The sequence below is a fragment of the Podarcis erhardii genome (genome assembly GCF_964252035.2).
Source record: "Podarcis erhardii genome assembly, chromosome: 6".
NCBI classification, from domain to species: domain Eukaryota; kingdom Metazoa; phylum Chordata; class Lepidosauria; order Squamata; family Lacertidae; genus Podarcis; species Podarcis erhardii.
In genome coordinates this window covers 41,547,890-41,574,866 of record NC_138510.1, presented here as the reverse complement: position 1 = coordinate 41,574,866, position 26,977 = coordinate 41,547,890, and the positions used below count along the sequence as shown (strand labels likewise).

The 26,977-nt window shown below is 43.5% G+C and overlaps 2 protein-coding genes across 3 annotated transcripts in view; one reads left to right on the top strand and one right to left on the bottom strand.

Moving 5' to 3' along the window:
* MFSD4A (major facilitator superfamily domain containing 4A) overlaps positions 1 to 5,153 on the top strand; it is a 44,507-nt gene extending 39,354 nt beyond the window's left edge. Inside the window, exons 9-10 of the mRNA XM_081865251.1 lie at positions 1,989 to 2,109; positions 3,932 to 5,153. Coding sequence (XP_081721377.1) covers positions 1,989 to 2,109; positions 3,932 to 3,996 — 186 coding nt within the window. The 3' untranslated portion in view covers positions 3,997 to 5,153. The remainder of the gene's footprint in view (positions 1 to 1,988; positions 2,110 to 3,931) is intronic.
* Positions 6 to 26,859, bottom strand: ELK4 (ETS transcription factor ELK4). Of its 2 annotated transcripts, XM_081865262.1 has the most exons (6): positions 26,639 to 26,859; positions 20,358 to 20,573; positions 17,810 to 18,691; positions 16,737 to 16,853; positions 14,796 to 14,895; positions 6 to 162 (listed from the first exon to the last, which is right to left on the bottom strand). In XM_081865262.1, exons 2-5 carry the CDS (start codon positions 20,562 to 20,564, stop codon positions 14,797 to 14,799), a joined length of 1,305 nt encoding a protein of 434 aa, XP_081721388.1. In that variant the 5' UTR covers positions 20,565 to 20,573; positions 26,639 to 26,859; the 3' UTR covers positions 6 to 162; position 14,796. The 2 variants fall into 2 exon arrangements, with proteins under 2 accessions (XP_081721388.1, XP_081721387.1); XM_081865261.1 differs by lacking the exon at positions 6 to 162 and having other exon boundaries at positions 14,361 to 14,895.
* Between the last annotated feature and the right edge of the window lie 118 nt (positions 26,860 to 26,977).

The window sequence follows — 26,977 nt, the reverse complement described above, 5'->3', positions numbered from 1 at the left end:
TAAGTGTGCCGAATCCACCAACGCCCTGCTGGGCGTAAGCTTTCTGTTGGTCAGTGCTTAGGAGACTGATTTCATGGCCATCAGCAGGAGCACCAGTTCAGTATTGTCTACAATAGGGCAGAGAACCTGCTTGCTGGTTTCCCATGGGCATCTGGTAGACCACTGTGGGGAAAGAGGATTTTGGATTAGATGGTACATCGGTCTGATCCAACAGGCTTCTGATGCTCTGTCGCCCTCCAACTGTGGTTGGATTCTAGTTCCCATCATTTCTGACCATCTTCAGTTATCCCTAGCCAGCACGGCTGGTGGCCAGGAATGATGGGAGTCGGGAGTCCAGAATATCTGCAGGTCTGTAGGTTCCCCATCCATGGTCCAGCAGCTCAACATGAGACTTTCCCAGCCTTATCTACAGAAGCCAGCAATTGACCCTGGGACCTTCTGCATGCAAAGCATGGATGCTATCCTGTGTACTTGTTCCATTAGTGCAAGGATTTATACTTGTGCAATGCAACTTCTCCTCTTCTCCCTCTGTCTGCACCCTATGCCCTCCCCAAATCTTTACCAGAGGGTTGGGGGGAAAACTCAGCGCAGATTGGGGGCGGACCTGGGGAGGTAAGCAGGAGAAGCTCCATTGTGCTAATGGAATACATTGCTTAGCACTGCTTTGGCTACAACCCTGTGTGTCCCACCCCTGTCCTGACATGCTTCGTAATGTTAATGGCTGTCTCCATCCAAATACTCCTGCAAGAAGGAAGTCACCATGTATGGAAATGCTGCTCATGGTTTTCTGGAGTTTTTAGAAAGCCAGGCTTGTTCCGAAGCAAAGGGCAAGTGATCTGTTTCTAATAAAGTGTGCAAGGAACAGAGGAAGCAACCTTCTGCCAAGGCACTTTGTCTACCTAGGCCAGGATTGTTTGCAGCTCTCTGGGGTCTCCATAGGAATTAGTCCACACCCCTTGCCACTTTTAACTGGACTGAATCTCTTATCTGCTGTATGCAAAGTGTATGCAGTACCACTCATGACGGCTATCACCTGGGGGCCTCTCGTGGCAGAACATGCAACCTGCAGCTATCCTCATGTCATCTGTCCTGCAGCATAGAACCCTGGGTGGTATTTTAAGCATGCCCCTGCTTGGGAGGATGCACTTGTCCAGCTTCTCCGTCTTGCCTTCTTTCAAACCCTTGAGGAAGGCACCGTGGTGTGTGCTCAAATCCCTCAGTGGCATTTGGGGTGGGGACAGTCTTTCTCACTCAGCCTAACCTACTTTGCAGGGTGCTTGTGAGGATAAAGCTGGGGGGTAGGACAGAGGCGGAGCTAGCTGCTCCAGCACCTGGACCGGCCCACATGCTATGCACTCGGGGGCGGGGCGAGCATCCCACAGGGGTGCAATGGCTATATCCACCTCTGTCCCACCAGGGGGGTGCCACCTGTGGCGATGTCACCCCCTCTCAGGGATGACACCTAGGGTGGACCACACACCCCGCACCCCCCTTCCTCCACCAGTGGGGTAGGAGAAGAACGGCGTGTATTACCTTGAACTGCTAGGAGGAAGGGCAGGATACCAAATTAAGAAATCACACAGAGATTTAACTTGAGCAAATTTCTTGACAGAAAGCCTCCTCATCCAGTGGGTGAAAACAAAGTTTTTGTGTTTTGAATCAGGGCGTTGCATAGAGTGGCTCAAGACACCTTTGCAGTTGACAGCTGGGCAGTACATTTCTTGAACTACTGCTCTTTCCCTTCTGAGATAGGTTTTCTGGCAGGTAGTCACCCTAGGGAAACAGATGGCATCTGCTGCTTTCTCTGAAGGTCAGACAATCTGTCTGAAACAGCCCACTCATGGGAAATGGATCCTATCCAACCCCCGTCAGCACGGCTGGTGCACTCTGACGTTATTCCTCTGGCTCCCAGACCCATTCAAGGCAATGTGTGGCTCTCATTAGGTGCAAAGGCTGCCCTGAACCTTGCTGTTTTTCTTTTGCGACAGATCATTCATGACCAGGGCAGTTACAGTTTCCTAGTGTGTGGGACCATCTTTGGAGCCTTTGCCTTCATTTTCTACATCTTCCTTCTGTTTTCCCACAGGATGTACCCTCAACCCCAATCAGGTAAGGACTGCCAGCCCATTATCTCAACCTCTCCCCCTTCCTTCCACACTTCTGAAAAGAATGGAAGAGGGGGGTACGACATGAGTGCAAAGCAAGCCAGGGTGTCTTGCTCCAAGGAGAAAATGCAAGGAAGTGTTTGCTTTACAGCTGCTTCCTGCCTGTTCTTCCTGCCTGGCTTGGCCCACAATGATCTGTCTGGCACCCCGAACTTTACTTTCTTTACTGTTGGACAAAGAGGCTAGGGGGTGAAATAAAGCGCTTTTAAAAAACAATATAGCAGGAAAGTGAGGGTGGAGGAAGAGCTTAAAAGGTGCTAAATCAATTTTTAAAAACAAGCATGAGTCAGCTTTCCTTGCTTAAGCTGCAAACAGACTTCAACATTTTCAAGCCAGGAGTAGCCAATGTGGCATCCTGGAAATGTTGGGAATTCAACTCCCAACAGCCCCAGCCAGCATGTCGGACGGTGGGGGATGATGGGAGGTGTAGTCCCAACACCATCTTGAAGGCCACAGATTAGCCATCCTGCTCTTAAATCCTAAGCTGGGAGGTAGTGGTTAAGGTGCTGCACTTGCACATGAGAGACCAGGGTTCAAATCCCCCATTCAGCCATGAAGCTCACTAAGTTGGTGACCTTGGGCCGGTAATCAACTCTCAGCCCAGCCTACCTCTCAGGGTTCTTGGGAGGCTAACATGGCGAGGGGGAGAGCCATGTACACCACCCTCCAGCTCTTTGGGGGAGAAGTAGGATATCAATGCAGTAACAACTAAGTAAGCATGGTTTGTTTTACCCACACGTTACATGCTGGTGCACACAACTCACCATGTAGAATGGGGAAAACAGGCCGCAAAGCTGTCAACTCACCAAGAGAGAATACAAAATTGCAGTCTCAGTAGAACCAATAATTCAAAAATTACAATCTAAGTCATGGCAGAAGACAGCTGGTGTAGCTTTGCATCTGTACCAGCACTTGTAACATGGAAACAAATAAGCCATGATCTGAAGCCAAGGCTTGTTCCTGCCTTCCCAGTTGTGGTTTTATTTTATTCTCCCCCAAACAAACCAGAGTTTGGGCTGCAGCCAGTGGTTCAATGAACTTTCCCTGCTTGGTTAAGGGAGGAGCAGAGCAGATGCGCTTTGAGCTTTGTGCATAGGATGGTTAAACTAATCCTATTTCCACTTCTTGTTGCATCTGCACACAGCTGCTGTCAACATGAGCATCTTACTACAGTGTATTAAGTCCATTGTTTTTCCACATAAAGAGATATGAGCTCAACTGAGTTAGGAATGTATTATGCAAGTAGTAGCAAATGTCCCATTATGAGCTGAAGTGGCTCACCAGGTGGGGGCAGAGCCACGGCTAGCTTCCTAACAGGAGGGTTGCTATTGCTTACCAGGAGAGAGATGGACGAGGCAGTGGACACAGTGCAAATGCACTGGTAGGAGCACCAGATTGGCTCCACTGGTGCGTTCATGCCACGCCGATTTCCGCACGATCTCGCCACCCTCCCGCAGTAAACAAGAGTGACCCACCTGATGGGAAGCTAACGGAGCAGCTTCACCCTGCGACCCAATTAAGAGCCAATTGTAGGCAAGACTCGGAACCACCCAGTGCAGTGCCACGAAGACACAGTGAACCAAGAAAAGTGAAATGGAAATGCATGTCTTAGAACATGCAGAGAGCTAAACGTAGCTCTCTTTGAAGTGTGCACATGGTTGTGTAGAAGATACGTAGCCTGCCAATGACTTCCACCTTAAAAGTCAAAGCTCATCCGCCGGCTGTTTCGTTTCTTAATGGCTGCTGAGAGGAATCTTGTTTTGCAGATCTGGATCTGTCACCGGACAAGCCACCACCATCAATGGAAGAACCTGGACTTTATCAGAGCTAAAGGAAGCCGTGAGTTTGTATTTGGATCAAGCACACCGTCACACCAACCAAAAGAAAGATTTGCTCTTACCGTCTGGTTTAAAACTACCTGGATTTTCTATTCTCAGACTTGTCGGTTACAACTCATTCACATCAGCCAGTCGGTCCGTCACTAGAGAAGAATCACTGTAGCAAGAATGAAGACTAGAAGGGCTGGAATCTTGACATGTGAAAGTTTAACTCTTCTGGTAACCTCCCATATCCCTTCAGGAACACAGGCAGTGAAAGGTGTATTCCTGTCACTTTAGAACCTTGGGGGTGGCGGGAGCCTTCCTAAAGTTCATTCACTGCAAACCAAGAGGCAACTATAGATATTTCTAATTTGATCAAGTTGCAAAACGTTTGCTGCAGCATTATGAACTCTATTCACTGATGCTGTACAACAGGCATCCAGAATTTTATTTTATTTTTTTTAAAATACTGCATCGCCCAGGTTGAAGTATTCAAGTTTTGTGCATCTCCAGATGGGATTTCACATGGCGGAAATGCCAGGGCAGTGGGAAAGGTACAGTGAAACTAATGGTGGGTTGAGTTCAGTGGAACCAGAATATACTGACGGTTCACAATTAGTACAGTAGAAGGAACAGGAGAGCTGTAGGCTACTTCTGTTGATGGGACAGCTTTACCCATGAAGTATGAAAATTTTGAAGTACATGAAGCCAAACATCAAGTCTCTTCCATTTGTGCAATATAATGAGGTGCCTTCCGGAAGCAGAACTTGAGAGGTACTGAATATTAAGAAGGCAGCCATGTTCTTGACTGTTCTAAAGAGAGAAGGTATTGGGATGGTTTAAAACTTAGCTTTAGCAAACTTGAGCTGGCTTTGTTGCAATTTCTGTCCCACAGATAGATATACATGTGTGTGTGTATATAAAGGAATGTTTAATGTGATTGCTCTTGTCGCATGAACTCGTGGAGTAACTAAGATGGGACCCAGCAACTTCACTCAAGTAGAGCTATTTCCCCCTAGAGGCTTGTTGCACTGCTCATTTCAAAATTGTGCATTATACTGAATTTTTCTGTTGTCATTTGACTTCAATTGCTATGTTGCATGGGTATGCGCCCTCATCTTTGATTTCCATGTTGTCCAATCCTTAAAATATACCCGCCTTGATTACAGAGCTTGTGTCATCTTGTGCTCTAAGTTTATATATGTGTGTTGGACCACAGCCTTTTCCAGTGGACTACCTACAGCAACTGCTCCCTAGGATTCTTGGACAAGGCAGCAGAACCAGGTAGACCTTAATCCGATTAAGCAAAACATTGTATTTCTCATGTGAACCTGAGCAACAATATAATTTGTCTTTAACAGAATGTTAGCATTGCAAGAATATAGAGTTCTCATGCTGCTTTACAGCAAGCCATGGTTTACCAGGTGTGGGTGAAACAGCAAAATATCATTTGCCATAAACCAGAAGTGGGGACTTTTAATTTCATTCCACTGTGCACATGAAGAACATGCTTGAGCAAAAATTACACCTGCTTGTTTATGACAAACCATGCTTTGCTGTTGCATCTGATAGCAACCATTGTGTTAACAGCAGGAGTAAAAGTTGCATTCCAGATTTGGCTTATTTTGAGGTTACACCTCACATGTACTGCAGCATCACTGTTCATCCCAGTAGCTAGCAGCCTTTATAGAAAGTTAATTCTTTCATGTCCCTTTCGAGTGTAGAGAGAAAGACAAACAAGCATAATTTTACAATTTTTCTACTAAATAGGTATAGCTTCTGTAACTGAAAAGGTGTATGAACTACATAAGTATACATTTTAAACTCAATTTTGAAAAAATATTGCTGTAATAGCTAAAAATAACTACAAAAACAACACATGTGCCTGCTCAGGAAATATAAGTTAGAAAACTGGAACCTTGATAAATTCTCTTGAACTGTTTCAGATGCACCATGGGTGCAAGGCAAGAGAGATGAATGCATAAAGTCTGAGTTAAAGCTTTAAGGTATTGGGTTCTACGAAAAAGGAATCTTTTTTGGGGGTAATTTAATTCAAGCAGAAAACTGTCGTAAACTGGCACTGAACGGCTGTATACACATCATCCCTTTAAAGCACCCCAAAATCCTAGGCACTGTGGTTTACCCCTCAAAGCTATACTTCCCAGCACTGTTAAACTAGTTTCCATTATTATTCGGGGCAGGAGGTGTTTTAAAGGTATGGTTTGTAAACAGCCTCACAGCCTCGGTCTCTTAAATCTGCTTCTCCAGTCTGATTTCCTTGCTATTCATGTTCTTCAAACCATAAATGGGTTAATAGTTTCAGATATTTCAAATGCCAGAAAGTAGGAGGTTCAGTCTGTTTCTTCCAAAGCAGGTTTCTCAAATTGTACCATGATGGCACCAATCTATTTTTGCTTACAGTGCTACAGCTGTGGCTGAGAAACCTAGATCAGTACTTAGCAATGAATAGGCATCATTTGAATACATTCAGATCTTCAAGAATGGTACCATCACTACTGATAGAGAAGAGGCACATCTACATTTATATACTACATGGTTCAGACAATGCTTGGTGATTACACTGCTGCTACCTCTATTTCAAGAATCCAGAGTGAAATGGCTATTATAACTGAACTGCAGTGACTTCTTCTTTCCACTGCAGAAGAGTAACACTCCAAATAACGACATTTGTTAAAAAATATTTATTTAAAAAAATACAATTATTTTGCAAGTCTGGTTGCACATATTAACATGATTTGCTACACTGTTTAAAGCCATCTTGCATTATTATACAAAACATATCCCTCTGTCAGTTCTTAAACAAAATAAGCAATGCTTCCTCCAAACTTTTCTTTTTTTAAAAAAAAAAAACCCTAAACCTTTTTTGCACAAAAGTCTAAGCAATAGAAAATAGTCACCTGATTTTGCAGCAAAGACCTTCATTATGTTTGGATGTGCAACAGCCAATATATACCGACTTTTAATAGCAAACCAATCCACAAAAATGGCATCACTGTACAGTTTCTTGGAGACTTTTAAGACTAGCTTTGACCGAGAATTATACTCCTGTAATAAAATTGTTTCTTAAGAGGCAGATTTTTCTAGCCAACTTGTTAACATTTTGAAGGCCTCCCTCATATCTTACCCAGAGGTGCTTATATAGTCAAAACAATAACACTGAGAACATACTTAGAACTTTGGCTATTATGCAATTGCATTACATATCAGCAATATTTTACAGAATGGCATTAACATACTGGATATATATCAAATGGTACAGATTTTCAGTTTTTTAAAAAAATGGGAACAAAACATCAACAACCTACTATCCCCCAGCTAAATTCACTTATTTCCCAAATAAATCCTGTTTAGCCAGCCAGACCTTCCACACACGGAGGCTCATATAGTGCATCCATTCTAAGATGCACCAACACAGTCCCTTCCATGTTTGAGACTGCATGCATATTGCAGAACACACATGCAGCCCAAAGTCCTCTGTACTAGAATGAGTACTTGCCTGGCTAGAGCCAATTTTATTTTCTCTACAACCAGCCGCACAAAGGCCTTGGGAGAAGAACAGGGACTTTATTCCCAAAGGGAGCTAAAATAAGAAAGCCCTTTCCCTTCTGTAAACCTGCTCTGTTACTTCTTGTAAGTAGTGATAACCTGAGAAGCTAGCGTAATCCACTGCCAGTGCTCTTCCCTGCATTGGTCTGCTTGGGGGATAACCAATTGGAGCCCTTAAGTTGAAGACTCAAGACAGTTCTACTTTGATGCCAGAACTGAGCAAAAGCAGAGACTTTGCTCTAGGAACAGCAGTCATTTAGAAAGCTGGGGTGGGGGGAGAGAAATCAACAGTGCATGAACTTATAAGTAAAATGGCAATTGCAGGAACATGCTCTGCCATCTTAAAACAGGTGTAACCCAAACAAAAAGAGATGGAAGGCTCAGATCTGAAAAGTAATGTCCCAGAGCCACCACTTGAAACTCATCAGGAGCCTCCAAACTTCCTCCTGCCACAAAATGGTGCCTATAAATGCACTAGGACCAGGAGTCCTCAAGCCTTTTCAGGCATAGCATTACCTCAAACATGCATTTGGAAACCCGTCCCCTTGGGTGGCATCCAATGAAGTAGTTGTTTGTGCAAGGACTTCCAGTTGTGCTACAGAACTTCTCCTGCTTCTCCTCTGATGCCCCCTAAATCTGTTTTGGTGGTTCCCTAACTCCTCTGAGAGGTAAGGGAGTGGAAGCTCCATGGCACTAACAGAACTAATTTGATGGATACCGTCCTTAATTTTTACCATGTATTTGAATGGTGGTAGAGCTGCTGCTGCTGCAGCAGCCAGCTTCAGATCAAGTCTCCCATCATGGTAATGACTCTCAACCCACCAACTGAAAACCAATGCACTAGATAGTGTCCTGCTGAACAATATAACACAACACAACGGCCAATAACAATGGCACTAAACACTCTCTATAGAATAATACAAATAATCAGAAATTACAACCAAAGTCTCTAAATCTTCTTCACCAGTCGCAGTAGAATAATTCAAAAGTTCGATACACAGTGGTACCTCGGGTTACATACGCTTCAGATTACAGACGGTTCAGGTTACAGGCTCCACTAACCCAGAAATAGTGCTTTGGGTTAAGAACTTTGCTTCAGGATGAGGACAGAAATCTTGCTCCGGCAGCGTGGTGGCAGCTGGAGGCCCCATTAGCTAAAGTGGTGCTTCAGGTTAAGAACAGTTTCAGGTTAAGAACGGACCTCCGGAACGAATTAAGTACTTAACTCAAGGTACCACTGTATACATAACCTGTCACCAAATATCACCGGAACAGAGTTTCCGGATAACCAATCTGTTTCGTTCAATGCTTCATCAGCCAAGACAGTATCATATGAGCACTGATCCAGAGCCTATTTCCTACAGCGTTTATATTTGCTTACATGTAAGATTGGCTTGTTAAGAAATTGAACTGCATCCTTCTCATATTAATTCTTACAAGTCTGGGTGATGAAGAATTGATCAAGATTGGCTGATAAAGCATTGCACAAAACAGATTGGTTATCCGGAAACTCTGTTTTGGTGATATTTGGTGACAGATTATGTATATATCAAACTTTTGAATTATTCTACCGTGACTGGTGAAGAAGATTTGGAGACTTTGGTTGTAATTTCTGATCATTTGTATTGGTCTGTAAATTGTGTTTAGTGCCATTGTAATTGGCCATCGTGTTGTGTTATATTGTTCAGCTTGTCCATATTGCAACACAGGGGTTTACGGACTAGATAATGTCCTGACAGAAAGACAGAACATTGAAGCATTTTGGAGTCCTGGAATTTATGTAAAGTCATCTGCTCCTTCACAATATTAATTCTGGCTTTTTTCATTTGCCAAGTATTTCATGCTAGAGCACCATGTTCTAGCTTCTCTCATTAACTCCCAAGCCTCTACCTTTTGCGTATTCTTAGATACACATGAGCATACTATTTACGAATACAAATATAGAGGGGGGGGGAATGCATGAATTATGCTACTGTACCCACACTGTGACGTACATAAGGCCATCTGGTAACACTGCTATAAAAAATACAAACACTATTTTAAAAATACTTTAGAACAAGACTTTTCTATACAAGTTTGAAAGAGTAGTTAAAAAACAAACAATAAACTTCCTAGTATGTAGCATTTAAAAGTGGTGCAACTGAACAGCAAGACCAAAAGTCAACGCCAAGCCACAGTTTCAAAACATTTTCCCAAAGAAATCTCACCACTCTAGAAGGACCAGCTAGAAAACCTGTGCATTCAACTCACTACTTGCTCCTCTGATCCCACAAACCTTCCCAAAGAGAGACTTTCTAAAGACTCCCACATGGGAAAAGAAAAGCTTCCAGTTATTAATACAGTGCTCCACTTACGTTACGGAGCTCACGGTGACAAGATGTTCTGATGGCCGATGGCTTTAAAGCGGGGATCGGATCAATTCATGAAACAGAGGGAGGGTCTTCTCCTTTCAGGGAAAAGCTGTCACCAAATATCAGTTGTTAGAAGCAACACTAAGTTCCTGCTTTTGGACTTTCTGTAGCACCCATTTAGCTATGCAGGGGGAGATAAGATGTTGGATTATATAGACCTTTTAGCAGGATTCAGCAGGATTTTTGCTACTCACTGATCTACTGTAAGAAGCTCTGAGACCAAAATGGTTAGCCAGCCCTGATCATTTCTGCATAAATCCTATTCTGGTACTGCCCAGCCCTGAATTAAGGGGAAGAAAGCATTACTATATATCAAAGCAGATACTGGCCCATTTGGATGCTGAGTTCGCAGCTTGCTTAAACCACTGTTCAGTAGCTGGGGAACAAATGACAAAACTGTGTGCTCCGGCCAAAGCAAGCTGTTATGTCAAAAATGGGGAATTGTGGTTTAATGTTGATTTACTAGCCAGGATATTAAACTAGAGTTTGAAGATGGTTTAAGATCGGGGTGAACATTCAGTTCCCCATTTGGGATGCAACAGCTAAACGTCGCTTTATTAAACCAAGAAGCAAGCAGTGAAATAGTCACACTGCTAAGCTATGGTTTAGCAAGCTGGGAATTATCACCATTTGTTAAGATTATTAGTAACTTTACCCAAGCATCTCCAAGCAACTAACAAATATGATACACAACATGTGAAAAGCAAAATAAAGCAAAGCACAATACAAGGTAATCAATTATCCATCCATCTTTTAAGATAGGTCTAACCACTACAGCCCCGGGGGGGGGGGGGAGAGAAGATGTGCTGCCAAATCAGGCCACAACCCATTAATTGTACTTCAGTTTCACTTTGCAAATGACTGTGTTAAATACTCTCCTCTACCCTTGAGCCCTTTAAGGACCACATCACACTTTTCTCCAGGGCCACAGACATCAGCCTAATGCTTTCTCCACAAGAAAAAAAGCCTGCACACATTGGCAAGATTAGGAGCTGTTGTGTTCAGCAGCACTAGATTAGGTCATTCCCTTGTGGCTTACTGATACTATTTATGTTGCTGTTAACAGCCGTGGAGAATTTAAAGTTCTCTGGCATTTCTTAGAATCACAGAATTTAGGGTCTTCAACCCTGTGCAATGCAGGAATCTCAACACAGAATCAAAGATAATAATGGGTTCATTGCGCCCTCTCACAATCTGTTTCTACCTCAACTACTGTAAAACTTGGTGTGGTGACTGTGAATGGCAGCTGAAATCCAATACACGTGCTTGGGGAAACTGACACAAGGTGAGAGAAGGAAGTCCTTTTTGCTGACTTAGAACTTGAAAAACAACATTTAGTTTCTTGGGCATCCCTTAATCACTCTTTCTGTTTAAAAAACAAACAACAGCCCTCTTGTTACAATACAAAGATGTGCTGTGTGAACAAGTGCTTACATGTAATTAGATATTTCAAAAGGCAATAAAACAGTTGGCAACAATATAATTCTAGCAGATACAATGAATGATTTAGGGCTACCCCAAAGACTGCGAAAACTGAGTGAATGAGGTAAGAGCAATCAGACACCAATTCATGCCAACATAGTATGCAGAATACAAATCAGGATTGCTCTTCTCTCCCAAATAAGAAACAGTTAACTCCCTTAAACTCGGTGACACACCTAGTTATTTTCTTTTCCGCATACATACATACATACATACACACACATACAAATATAACATCCAGCATTTAAAGTTAGATCAGACTCTAACTTAGGTTTGCACACAGTTGAAAGCATAAGAAAAACTTCTTGTGTAAATTAAAATGTTTTCAACACATCAAAAAACAAAACTAAAAGAGAACATGCATGAAAGTAAAAAAACCTGTCCAACCTTGGAACTGGCTGAAACACAAATACAAAATATCTATATTAGCTGGTTATCTCTTTTGAAACCTTGCAGCATGAAATCCCAATTCTACTAGCACTTGGATCACTGAGAGAATAGAGCTGCACCAATTCCACCCTTCAAAGGTGGCACTGGGGTGGAGAGAAGGTGCTGTAGCATAGTGGCTAAAAGCACGAGACAGTTGTTCGCTGTAAGCCCTCCAACAACCTACCATGTCAAGGATGAAGCAGAGAGCTAGTCAACACCAAATAGAAAAGCAAAGCCTCCACAAAATGAAGCCACGGAGCTCTATCATAACAAGCCAGCTTACAACAGTGCATCTTTTTGAGACTGGTGGGGCTAGATTGTGAAACCTGGATAAACAAAACTGCTACCAAGAACTTTGGTTCACTTACATGTTTTTAAATATACATACGGCACAGGTGCACCATATACCACACAATATTTGACGAAAGATGCCCTGCCTGTTTCCTTTGGTGATGGGAGAAAGAAGACAAAAGAACAAATAGTTTGATTGCATTCCTTTAGTGCTCAAGAAGAAATGTAAAGCAAAACAAAACCTCGCTCTGACTTCTCTCCTACCCCCAATATATATGTCAATAGCAGCCAGCCTAGATTGGCTCCTATTAAAAAGTGCTATCATTACTTTAGCCCATGAGGCAGAATACAAACCCCCTGCGCAAACTCGGGAATGCAGGTTGCCTCCTCTTACTTACTATTTGCAGCTATTTTTCTGCATGTCTGCATTAAACAGAATATATGGAAATATTGCACATTCAATTTAGGCACAACAGACATGGACCTTTCAAATGACTTAGCTGATCATGTCTGGAAAATGAATGACAGCAATGCACCTTCAGTAACACACAAGAACACACCTTCTGCTGTCTCTTTGGGTTCTAAGCTATATTACATCATTCCTTTCCTCTTACCAGAAATGGTTTTGGAAGGGCAGTCCAAGAAATTAACTTCTGACTGTTCTTGTGAATGGTGCATCGCAAACTCTATGGGAGAAGGAGAAATTTAGTTCATGTATTTCAGGGGGCATGGGGGGGGGGCGACCAGCCAATGTCTTCTCCTTTAGCATGGTACTCAGCCCTAGGGGACTCTCATAAATAGGTACATATTTTGAAATTAACAGAGATTTTGCAGAAGCGCTTGGATGACTGTGCTCAAGTCCCCTGCTGATCTTAAAGAATGGGATGGATGAAAAGCACAGCATTTCAAGTTTCTCTCAAATCCAGTAGGTTTAATCTTGCAATGGAGGTGAAATTTCAAATAGTTGCTTGCTTTTCACGCTCTCTGCTTCTGCAGACTACTAAAAGTCATCATTAAAATTGTGGTGGGAAATTGCATTTAGTCCTTAATAAGTAGCTGGTCAACACTTCCCAATTTAAAAAAAAAAAAAAGCAAAACCCTGCCAAACACCATTCCTGGTATTAATCTTACCTTTCCATCAAATAGCTATGTGATGCTACAGGTCTTGTGGTACTTTCGGGACTTTGGCCCAAATCTAGAAGATAAGGGTAGCACTTATGCAGAAATACTATGCCTCTCGATGCATCTCTTTCTATGGAGAGATAACAACTAATGTTGTAAACATCTATCCAGGTTCCCATCATACGCCAGACCGCCACATCAGGAAGCCAGCATAACATGACCACCAAATTACGTCTAAACTATCCTCATAGTGGAGACATCCAAGAACAGTTCAAGTATGGTTTAACCACTCCCTTGCCGCAAGATTAAGTGCAGTCTGAAAGCAGCTTTTAGCTCTTTCAGGCTATAAAGCACCCACACCACCTTGCCCTTTCCCGCTCACACCCTTCTTATCAACAGGAACACTTTCAAATAACCACACATTATTTCTACTTTTAGGAGCATCAACATGCTCAAACCTTAAATCCAAGTGAGTGTGGCCCAAAAGAAAAGTGGATCACCCAGAGGTATCAGGGGCCAAGAGCAGCACTGACTGTTCTTTGGATACCTTATTTGTTGAAAGGGGACAGGGGAGAATAAAATAATAGAATACAAGCAAACATTCACTGCTCAAATGTCAGATCTACATACGACCTTATCTAGCATCAAGACAACACCACACACAGCATATCAGATATATGGTTACCCCAATGCCACAAAACATCAGTTGCCAAGACCTGCAATTAGAGTGGTGTGCTTCTTTAAATATCAGGGTTTTGTTTTTTAAACCTACCAAGCAATATCAGACGTAAAACATCCAAATATTTCTAAAGACCAAAACGATTCATTCATTCCATGTGCTATGCATTTCTCTGGAGATGAATCGACAATTTTGGCTAAAGGATACACAACTAGATCTTCTCTATTTACAGGCAACACCCTTAAAATTTTGCCCAGTTCTTCTATATCACCATAAAATGCTCCTGAAAAGTTTCCTCTTACAAAGAGATAATATATTTTCGTACAGCATTCCTGCATTACTAATAGAGAAATTATCAACCCTAAAGCAAGCCTTAAAAAAAATCAAAAAAAAATCCAAGTATTTCTTGGAATGCCAGCTTCCAATGGAGATTAATATTTTGATAGGTTATACAAGAAGCAAAGGGGCAAAAGGATACCAGTCAAAAAGGAAAGTTGTGACTGGTATCAGCTGCTGCAGAGTCAATCATTGCATTCCACCCCCCTCAAGAAAAATCGCTTTACCAAGAGAAGCCTTCTTAAATCAGAAGAACCAGGTGAGAAAAGTGATCTTGGAGAACAGTCTCCAATTAAGGCGTTTCCATAAAAATTTCCTTATGTCTTGAAAGGAATTTTTGAAAAGGCATTTAAACCGGGAATAGCAAAAAACCCCAAGCCTGTTCATATCGTCTCTGTGGAATTGCAAACCCCATATTGAAAAACAGATTCCATCATTTCGATGAAACCTCTTTATCTTGATTTCCACCTGTCCTTTTCCCAGAAGGCCATACCCTATGTCTTCTGCAAATCTGGGGAGAAAGGCCCAGGCGTGGAGGGCCCGTCCATTCCGGATATCGTAAATGGTCCATGAGTATTCAGCACCGATGGAAACTGAAAAACAGAAACAGATACTAAGATTGCACCAGTGTAAAAAGTTTTCTGTGCACTAGCATTTATCTTTTCCACTGATAGCTGCTGTGTTGAGACTATTCATTTCGGCAGAATAATTAACAATTTAACATTACCATTTCTAAGAAGCTCAAGTCTGTTCATACTTGCCTTTTCAGTTTACTCACACTGTAAAATGATCTCACAGAAACAAACCAGGGGAGCAAAGTCACCAGAGATGACGTGGCGACAAATGCCTCCATTTTTCTAACCTGGTACTATAACAGCTTGCCACTAGAGGGCGTTTTCACTGGGCCACTTTTGACTACAGTACAAGACTGAGATAAAAGGCTATCCTGGGTTCAATTCTTTTACTCCAAAATGCTTGTGAGATTGTTATTTTTTTATTCTGCCCATTAACAGATCAACTGGAAAACCTTTTTAAAAAGCAGCTTTGGACAGCTGTTCCTAGCTCCTGCCAGCACATAATATATAAATGCCACTTCAAGCTTCAAAGTTTGCTGTAGATTACATTGAGTATTCTCTCTCTCTCTCTCTATATATATATATATCTCATACGTGTACCTGAACCTGCATATCACAACCTTGGTTCTTTCATCTCAGCATCCATATACAAGAACTGAGTAATTTACTTACGCCATTTTGATGTACACACCGCGTCACACAAATTAAAGATACAAGCTGTACCTTAATTTTTCTGAAAGGCTTGAATAATAGTGAAAAATTGTACACCACCCTTCATCCAAAGATCACAGGGCGGTTACAACAAAAAAAATTACTCTTATGTACAGTGGTACCTCGGGTTACATATGCTTCAGGTTACATACGCTTCAGGTTACAGACTCTGCTAACCCAGAAATATTACCTCAGGTTAATAACTTTGCTTCAAGTTGAGAACAGAAATTGTGCTCTGGCAGCGCAACAGCAGCAGGAGGTCCCATTAGCTAAAGTGGTGCTTCAGGTTAAGAACAGTTTCAGGTTAAGAACGGACCTCTGGAAAGAATTAAGTACTTAACCTGAGGTACCACTGTACACAACATAACAACATACTCAATTTGTTCCTATTCAATCACTAAACGGTATCCTTCACCTGGAATCGGGTGTGGCACTCAAAGCAAACAATTATTTGCTCATTTTACCATTGGATTATCCCAATGACAAAACTATGCTTACTCTTTGGGATTAACACAAGGTCTCTACTGTGCTCATGTTCCATGGTTCATTAAGGATTTTCCATTAAAAGAACAAAGCTAAAAAGAACACATTAAAAGAACATTTTCCAGTCCATTGTGCTTAAACTGGAAGGCTTCCAGAACTAAGGGTACTACAAAGTCTGGATTACATGGACTGTTGTTAGCACTCACCCTCCAAGTCAGAATTGGAAAAGCATGCTTTTTAAAAATTCTGGTTTGCAGTGCAAGTGTTAACCACAGTTTTCTGATTCACTGTCACAGCATCTAAAGTCAGCAGTAAGCTGCAAAGTGAAAGTGAAACTGTGCAGAAGAGGAGGGACCGCAGGAGCCCATGGCGTGTTTCTCAAATGGAGAACCATCTGAATTGAGATGAACTTCTAAATGAACCTATAAGAAGAGGAGATATTTCTATTTTTGCAAATCTCATTGGCTCTTTCACATAAGTCATCCACTGGTGGAGTAAGGGGGGTGTGGTGGGTGCAGCCCGCCCCTGCTGTCATTCCTGAAGGGGGATGACATCGCCCCCCACCCCCCTGGGATGCTTACCCCGCCCCCGGGTACACAGCACGTGCGGCACTCCGAGTGCCAGAGCAGCTAGCTCCACCTCTGAAGCCATCCACTGGAACTTACCTGGAAAAGGGTGTTAGCACCTTGCAATCTTGCTGGGCTGAGAGGGGCAACTGGACTGAGAGTGCTCCAGAAATGGATACTGGAGAGCAAGGGGCTTGGGGTCAGCAAAATAGGCGTCTGTGAGACATACAAAACAATGTCACAACACCAGTTTAATATAGGAACTTAACATAAGAAACCATTTAACACCTGAATTTCCATTACCAGCAGTATAACTAGCAAGCATTTAACACTTCCAAGCCATCGAAGTCACCTGGGCTTAGAATCATCAAATTGTAGAGTTGGAAGGGATCCTGAGGATCATCTATGCCAACCCCCTGCAATGCAAGAATGTGCAGCATACGGGGATCGAACTTGAAACCTTGGCACTATCAGCACCACGTTCTAAGGAAGCCAAGGCAGTTGTTTCAGCACCAGACACCCAAAATAGCAGGTGATCAAGTTTGGAAAGTCAATACTTAAGTTTAATAGCTTTTGGTGAATGTGTGCAAATCTACAATTGAACATGAGCTAGATAGAACAGATTCAAGCAAAGATGGCCACTTTTAACAGTGATCTGAACTAATTTCTGACATCTAAGCTTTGTTCATGCTGTACTCACACAGCTAGTATTTAAAAAACAACAACAACCATGCACCTAAACCTTGCTGTATACTTTGTCTCTTTGAAATAAAGCTAGCACAGACACACTGCAAAAAGAGCATTACATTTGCATTGGTTTTTGGTGTATCCAAACATGAAAAATCAGCTTCAGAAGTTTGGATCTCTCAAATGGTTTTCATACCACCCTTGTCAAAAAGTTCCAGAAACTTGAGGCATTCTAAACTGACACTATGCTCTACCTCCATCATGTAAAGATCAGTGCATATTACACTAAACACACCTCGGTCTGGTTGGCTATGTACCTGATCACAGACAACAGGTTAGATTTCCATCCAGCTTCAAAAAATCCCTGTCTGCTCACTCATAATCTTTAGAAATGTTAGCACACCTCTTCTGAAGAGGTCATTTCTCTGCCATGCTTCCTGTACACATACAGGATTTGGTTTAGAAGTAACGGAAGACAGGATTACCTGTGAAAAAAGTGCTGGTGTAAGAGAAGCAGTAGGGAGAGAAGGGCTTAGTATCCCCAGCGGACTTGGGTCACTGCCAGTAATGACCAGAGTGGGAGCAATTTCCAGCCCTTTAGGCTTTCTAGTTCGGCTATGACGAAACTCCTTTTCTAGCATGGAAGAACCCTGCTCTTTGAACTCCAAGACTTGGTTCTGAGAATGTTCCAGCTGCTGGCACGACACAGGCTCAGGATCTGTCTCTATAGCCAGATCAGAACTTAAAGGTGGCAAAGGAGACCTGGGAGGAACCTGGAGAGGAGGAGAAACGGAGGCTGCAGGAGGCGAAGGGGCGAAATTGGCGTTCAAGCATGGCAAGGATGTGGACGTCTCAGCTTTCGGTGTTACCAGGGACTCCAAAGCCTGGAGACTCTCATCTGAGCCAGAAGGGAGAGTGGAAGCAGTTGACAGAGTAGAGGGTGGCTGAGCAGTAGATGCGAGGGGGGAGATCGAAAGCTTTTTGGAGGACACGGTCACAAATTTTATGACCGACGGTGTCAGTTCCTGAGGACCTTTCTTCTCCACCGGTTTCTCAGTCGGGTTCTCCATATTGATTGGCTTAAAGAGTTTTACACAAGAGGAAGAGTTCAGGGAGTTCAAAGTGAATGAAGAATATAGGCCTGAGTGGATATAATCATTGCGGCTGGAGGACTTTGCACAGGGCTGAGGCTTCTCCTTCCCATAGTTCTCCACATCCTTTGCAGCACTGCTAACGTCTAACAAGCCCGTCTGAGACTCGGCATCACCCTCAATCCTGCCAACCGCTAAGGGGTCCATATTCAAAATCTCCGGGTAAGACACAAACTTGTAAACAAACTTCTGGCCATTCACTTTTTTGATGATGTTCTGTGGAAACATCAAGCAATAAGAAGGCGTCAGGCACTCCCCTCATTTGAAGTCTTGCTTCGGCGGCTCAACCCAAGGACGCCCCACTTCAATAAGAAAATTACTTACATTTGAGGACAAGCCTAGTTACATAGTTATTGGATCCAGGCTAAGTTGCTAACACTTAATCAGCAATGACCAAGCCCCATTGATTTTAATGGAAACGAAGTATAACTAGCTTAGCCTGGATTCTGCCTACATTTATATCCCTCCCTTCCATTTAGAAACTCAGAGTGGCTTAAGGGGGTGGGGGGAGTCCTGGGTACTGTTCATCCCTGCAGTAATCAGGTCACACCCACAGTTAGCTCCAACAAGGCTACAGCACTGGCTGAATCCAGAACATTCACCCATCATGGAAAGTTTTGCCATTTCTCTCCTGTCTGGCCACTCGCACACTAAAAAGCCCATCCGCAATGTGCATTAAATAATAATGGCCCTGAACTTATGTCACACATAATGGCCCAGACTCAGACTGCTACCTACACATTTTATGGCCTTGATTTAAAAAGCAAGGAAGCTTAAGCCCAAATACTGAAGATGGGCACTGTGTTTGCATCTGTGGGCGTACTGTGTTACAGCACCAAGGTGAAGTACTCAAATGAGAGAAGATTTATGTAACTTTTATGTAGCTGATGGGAAATAAGCAGCTGACATTCAGCAGAACAGCATGAACTGCAGCCACTTCAATGCCTCTAAGCCGTATTCAGCAACACTTATTTCCTTCTGTACTTACTGAAGTACTTTATTGTAAGTTTAATGAGCAAGCCAATGTTATCTCAACTTTAAGTTCTAATCTGCAGGCCTCTGGAACATTTATTTTCTTATCCCATGCACCCACACAAGGACAGTTTGCAATAAAAGATCATATGAAAATATCCCTCTTCCTTGTTCTTGGGTAGCACTGAATAGGCTCCTTCTAGGGGGGGAAGCAATGTACTTGCACAGGAGGTGGGGTAGCTTCCTATGTCGTTCACTATTCTGGAAAAGACAATGCATAAATATGTGAAGTAAAAGGGTGGGGGAGATTAAAGTCTACTTGAATTCAGACTTAAAACAAAATATTTTAGGACAGTGCCAAATACAAAATGGCATCACAGGAGTATAGCAAGTTGTAATTACTTTGTGTTTTTAGGGCTTTCATTTCCCCGAAATTTGTACTCATTTTTGGCAACCTGACAGGTGATTTTCTTGGAAAGCCTCACTTAAATGTCTAAGACACTTAATAACTCTTTAGAAGTAGTTCAGGGCCTGAAAATCTAAACTCTCAGCCACAGAAAACAGCTCTCATAATACCCAAGCTTGTACAGTGGTACCTCAGGTTACATACGCTTCAGGTTACACACTCCACTAACCCAGAAATAGTGCTTCAGGTTAAGAACTTTGCTTCAGGATAAGAACAGAAATCGTGTTCCGGCGGCGCGGCAGCAGCAGGCCCCATTAGCTAAAGTGGTGCTTCAGGTTAAGAACAGTTTCAGGTTAAGAACAGACCTCCAGAATGAATTAAGTACTTAACCCGAGGTACCACTGCATAGCATTGCATTACCCTTGGAAAACAGAAAAGCTCATTAGGCTGAGGCAAAAGGAAAGGAGGGTTACACATCTGATACAAACTAAATGCTGGAGTTACCTTCACATAGTAATATCTGAGAGCACGACTGAGTTTGTCGTAGTTCATACTGGGCTTGTTTTTACGGATCCCCCAGAGGCGGGCCACCTCTTCCGCCTGCAGCAGCTTGAACTCTCCGTCATTGGAGGTCCAGCAGATGATATCCTTGTTCCGAGGCTCCTGGAGGAGTTGTAAAAGGAACTGCCACAAGGTGATCGCACTGTCCATAGCAGTGAGCTGAAATGCAGAAGAAGAGGAGCTGAGAAGATTCTCACAGGGGTCACGCACAATGCTTTGGGGGGGGGCACATGCACACCTCTCCTAAAATAAATAATAATCAGTACTGCCAGAGGAGAAACACGAGTTACCAACAGAAACAAAAGACAAAAGTTTAAGAGGGCCACATTCTCTACACTGGGACTATTTAGAGTCTCACTTAGTTAAATCAAAACCGTTTGGAGAGCCACACTAACACATTACATTTATCTATGAAAAGTCCCTCCATAAGTCTAGCTTTGCTCATCAGAAACTGTGCCAGTGCAGCAGCCAGCTCACTCTTTGCAGAACGTTCAAAACAAAAATAGCGCAAATAGCACACACAAAGCGAAACAGCCACAATTACAATTTACCGGTACATTTTTTTCTCTTAAGAAAATGCATTACTACGGATGCTAGAGGAGCAAAGGGTGTCGTCTTGTTCAAGGATTGGGTACCATGTTGCTTTTTATTTTAGCACTCAAATTCTACTTCTGAATGAAATCCGAGTTATAAAGTAGAACACATTAGAGAAGGGATAGTCAGTGTGGTGCCCTCCAGATGCTGTTGATCTCCATCTCTCATCAGCCCCTCCTAGCATGGCTAATAGGGATAAAGGGAGCTGTAATCAAGCAACACCAGGAAGCTACTACATTGGCCAGCTCTGGATTAGAGAATGAAAGGCGCCCAGGCCAATTTTCATATTATGCAAACAAATATACCCTTCATAAGCAACCACCAATCCTGGCTATCTGATGAATGTTCAAGTAAATCCACACATTTGCAAACATGTGTTGGGTCATATTCACATGTGACCACCTTACATGGACACCTGAAAAACTGTAGGGTCTGAACAGACAGAAACCTGCTACCACATCCTTGTTCAAAGAAGGAGAGATGAGCAGCCAGGCTACCCGCTGGTGCAGGCACCATGCAAGTTCTAGCTTTAATATTACATTGTCCTCCAAACTCCTACAACTGAAGAAAGCAGGAGAGGTCCCCAGGTACACTGAAATAAAGAGCACACTGAAATAAAGAGGTTCTTCAGTGATGGAAATATTCATCTCACCTAGCTCTTATTTCACCTGAGTGAAATTCACCATTGGCAAACCGTGTGCAAAGTTCAGTCTAATGGGGGCTATCTTTTCCTCTCACACAGGCCAAAGTGAGATGTAGAAACAGCAGAGGCTGTAGCAGGAGGACATATCGGAAGGTCACTATGAGGATGGAGCTGAAGTCTTGGCCCACCACTATCCTCAAGGTCCTTTCACTAAACTAACTGCTGAGATATACAAACTGCCAGTTGCAGGGCAGGTGGTGCAAATTGATACCCAGAATAACTTTGGTGGCATGTACATACAGTGGTGCCTTGCAAGACGAAAAGAATCCGTTCCGCGAGTCTCTTCGTCTAGCGGTTTTTTCGTCTTGCGAAGCAAGCCCATTGACGGCTTAGCGGATTAGCGGCTTTTAGCGGCTTAGCGGATAAGCAGATAAGCAGCTTAGCGGCTTAGAAAGGGGGGGAGGGGGAAAAACCCGCAGGAACTCGCAAGACATTTTCGTCTTGCGAAGCAAGCCTATAGGAAAGTCGTTTTGCGAAGCACCTCCAAAACGGAAAACTCTTTCGTCTAGCGAGTTTTTCGTCTTGCAAGGCATTCATCTTGCGGGGCACCACTGTATTACTGAATCAACACAAAAAGTAAGAAATAATTCTGTAGGAGAAACTCTTCGGCCTATTCAAAGGAGATGATGGAATGTAGTTGGCTCTATAAAAGGATTCGTAGGACAATCTAGCATGACAAAACAGGGTTAAGCATTCCTAATTAAATTTTGCCTTGGGGCAGGTACTTCTCCCTGCTTCCCCTTTAGGTAGAGTCTATCATTCCGTCTGTTTTTAATGGGACCTTGCCAAGGGAAGGAGTCATTTAAAGAACTCAAGACACGCACCACACAGATATGCAACACTAGAAGACTGTACTGTTAAAAGAACAGGCCTGTGTTGAGTCTTTTAAACTGTTTCTTGCTGGATATACAGAAGGAGCAGATCACAACCCCCCATAACTCTACTTCTGACTAGAACCAACAGGATTATCTGCCTCAAGACACAACCAGGTAAGATAACCGAGGAAAACCCAGTTTTACATGCAAAGGATCAACTCTGTCACTTTGCACTAATCCAGCTAAGAAACTAAGATTTGGTGTTTACTTTTCAGTATAGAAGCCACCTTTCTAAGGTGCTTACCGTTTTGCTTCTGTTCAGGCATTTTGCTAGCAAATAATGATGTCTTATAGGAAAAAAACCAACCTATAGTTATGCCACTATCCTATAGCTAGGACAAAAATACACATGCACCCTCACTACAGGGATGGGTGGGAGCTTTGTGCACTAGGACACTTTCCTTTTTATCCCTCAACAACTCTGATTCTCCTCCAGCACAGCTGCAAAGGTATTCTTATTTACTAGACCTATTAGTTGCTTGTTACTTAAAAGGTCTCCAGGTGGTTTACATTGAAAATGGAAGCATAAATTCAACTAAGTTGTTGCATGTGCCATGGAACAAGGTCTGCTCATGAAGCTAAACTTTCCTCCCCTCACACACACCCCACCAGCTCTAGAGGGTTTAGGAGGCATGAAGGTCCTATTATGCAAGCATACCCCAGTCAGAGCTACGTTAAATTCCACCCCACATTACACTGACATTTTCATTCAACACCTGGTGCCAAAAGGATGTCAGTATGGGCTTACTTCAAATGGTGCCTGCACATTTTGCTTCATGACTTTCATTCTTCAAGGTTTAGAGTCTAGGTCCCCTGCTGGGGACAAATACAGCAGCAGCTCCTGTACCCCACCCCCTTTGATGGCTCTGTCCTTGAATATGCCAAAAGCTATTCTCCCTGGGTGGCCCCATTTCAATGCCATCTTTTTTTGGCACAGAGCCATTCACTTTCTTATAATAGGGGGAAATATTTATAAATGCATCCTTATTGTAGTTTAGATATTTTTGTTTTAAGAAAATGCTGTGATCTCAGTAATTTCCGGGGAGGAAATCAAACTACACAGGAGAAAGGGTAGGCTTACAGAGCTGATTACACATAGCTACCATAACCTTACAGAGATCAAAGTCCTGAACGGAACTGCAAGATTTCAATGCTTTCAGTTGCTTTCATTTTCCAAGTTCCTGGCTTGTATATGCGTGCACACACACACACACACACACACACACACCAGACTTCAGACTTCACACCACAAAAATGAAGCCCAAGGATTTTCATACAAATAACTCAGACACTGACAGAGCATCCCATCTCACCAATTGCTTTCAGAAGCATTTCTACAGGGATCTTACGCACTCAATGAAAAGAGTTCTTAACATAATTTTTGCAACTTTTTCCAATAGAAGAGAGGTAGAAGGATCCCCATAATAAGCAAATTCAAGTGTTTGCAGCAGTTTGCAAACATGAACCCCTCTGCCAGTTTACGTTTTCAAAAATATACATTTGTTTATTTTTCTAGTTTGCTCCTACCAACCACAAAAACATGCCACTATGCCTCCCTGCTCCAGTTCCTGCCCACAACTGCTTTCCCATCTCTTGGCCAGGTTAGCAGCAGCAAACCAAACACAACACAAAGCTGGGCAGCTGGGTATGAAGCAAGCAAAGTGGAGAAAGGGGTATTTTGCCACAATGGCAATAAGAAGAGGGTGACAGTGGATGAGGGTCACATGCAATGAAGCAAATGGGGATACTGAAGGAAAGATAGGACTCCCTTAGAACAGAAGCAAACTAGTTGCTGCAGGAGTAGATTAAAGTAAACTTAAAGGGAACAAGAATGTGAGGAAATGCTAACAGATTCTGAAAATCTGAATGGGGCAGAAAAGAGTAAGCATGTTGTGTAAGAGGGGGGAAATTAGGAAGCGGTCCAGAAATAAGTAGCAATCTATGGGCTGAATGGATTTTACTCTATGGGGCAGTGGGAAGAAAAGACAATAGAGATTACAGGACACCAGGAGAGGAGTCAAATGGTAACAGAGGGACATGTCTGGGATGCAGAATTCAGATCAATTATTATCTCTTCTAACTGGTTTTAGGAACCACAGGATTGTTATAGGAAAAGATAATAGGCCAGAGTCTACCCATATGTCCAAGTGTCTTGTTTATAGGTAAAGAATGCTAATTTGTGTTAATGACTGGAAACCAGAGGCATACCCTAGTTATCTGTGTAAGGTTGTGAGTTTAGCCAAGAATTTCATTGCTGAGCAGTAGGAGAAATGGCAAGGCGATATGAAGGCAGACCATGGGAGACTATGGAGTGTATGGCATATATGTGTGTGGAAACATGATGCCACTGTCGTGGCAAGATCAAACACAGAAATGGTTTATTTATTTTTATTTTTTACAGGGCGGAGCTGATACAGCTCCTTGCCAAGGCCTAGGTATGCCTCTGCTAGAAACACAGAACTAGGCTTAGGGTATAATTCAACCCCCACTGCCCACACTGGGGTATGTGTGTTTGTTTGGATTACATCACTCCACTGGTACAGAGCTCCTTTTCCCCTCGCAGCAGCTGGTATGGGTGACAGGGCTATAGATGCAGAGGTGTCTCTGCCACACTGTGCAACTGCCAGGCCACAGTTCAGATTGTTTTGCCAATCAATGTGATCTTGTATAATGGCAGGCTCTGCAGGGGTGATTAACCTGTATTTGGCCTACAACTCACATTTGTGACCACTGGCCACACACGCTGGAGCTGATGGGAGTCCAACAGCTTCTGATAAGCCACAGGTTAGCCACCTTGATACAAGTCCAGATCATTTTCGCATTAGGAATTTCAACTAACAAATTATTTTTAAAGTCACAACCTCTTGAAAAACGCAAAAAGAGAAGCTAAAATGAGCACGGACTCTTCTTTAAAGAGGTGTTTGTTCATATGAGCATTACAAGAGAAGGGCTTATTCTTTCCACTCCCAAACTGTAAGTTACAGAGTGTATTTTAGGAAGGACATAACTCTGGGATAGCTGTGTATGACATCCCGTTATGACACACTCAACCAGTATAGAAGCTGTGTCCTCCTGAATAAACCCTGCAGAAATACCCAACACAGTTTACTCACATTCATGCAAATGCAGCCTCGGGTAACAAGAAACTGACTGTCATAAGTGCTAGAAACCAGAAGAAACAGACAACACAAAATAGGGGGACATGAACTCCAGGAAAGCCATGATGAAAGATTCTGAAAAGCAAGGCAGCTGGGAAGATAACAACATATTTGAGGAACCACATCTTAAGATTTCTGCAGAAACCAGAAGACAAAACTGAGATTAAATTCCATAGGCTGGGTCTGTAGTTAAGCCCCAGGGGATGCAGGACAATGTACAAACATCAGTTATAAAGAAAAACTAATGGGCTTCTGCCAGTATAGTCCAGCAGACAGATTTCAGCTGCTCGAGCCAGGAAGGCATTTCCGAATTATTGCATAGCCAGAAGTCTCACACCCATTCCCTCCTTCCTTCACCTGTGAAAAAAAATGGCAGTAGTTTGGGCAGGGCTGCTTGAAAGAAGCCAGCGAGATAACATGCTGTAGAGAAGCACCTATGCACCAGCAAGTGGAACTAATGTAACTGGCAGCAAATGCTGACCAATTTGATTTTACTAATTACAGAAGCGAGTGGGTACAACACAGCCAAGTCTGTGAGTAGAGTTGAGAGAAGGAATGGGAAGAAACCCATAAAGCAGCTGCAACAGAGAACGGGGGAAACTGGTTAGCAGCCCCCCATGGAACCACAAGGGCGGGCGATGGGGGGGTGAGCTTAATCTTGTACGGAAGCCCTAGCTTAGCCCCTGGATTAATAACACAGCGGTTCCCCTGAGCATGGGCAGAGAGCACTTCTGCCAGCCTTCGAGGACGCAGCCGTCCGTCCCACCTAGGGAAGCAGAGGCCACCGCGCGGGCTGAGCGTCTTCCAGGGCGATCCTGGCCGGGCCGGGGTGTGGCGCCGGGGCCCGGGGCGGGACGGAGGGCGACGGGGAAGGGGTCCCGGCCCGGCACTCACCTAGGCGGAGCCCGCCGCCCGCGCCAAGCGGTCCCCGTGCGGCGGCAGGTGCTGAGCTCCCTGCCGAGTCCCTGCCTTTCATGGCCGGGAGTCCCCGCGGAGACGCCGAGTCCGAGTCCCCATCCCTTCGCGGCCGACGCGGAAGCAGCGAGCCGCGTCGCGAAAGGGGGCTGACGGGGCAGCAGCTTCACTCCGTAGCTGGCGGACTCCGCGGTCTCATTACGGCCGCCGTACCCGCCACTTCCGCCCCTCCACCCTCCCGGGGATGGAAACTTGCGGGCCAAGCCAATCGTAAGGAGGCGCGGTCGGAGAGTGGACCAATGAAAACGCTCGGCCCGC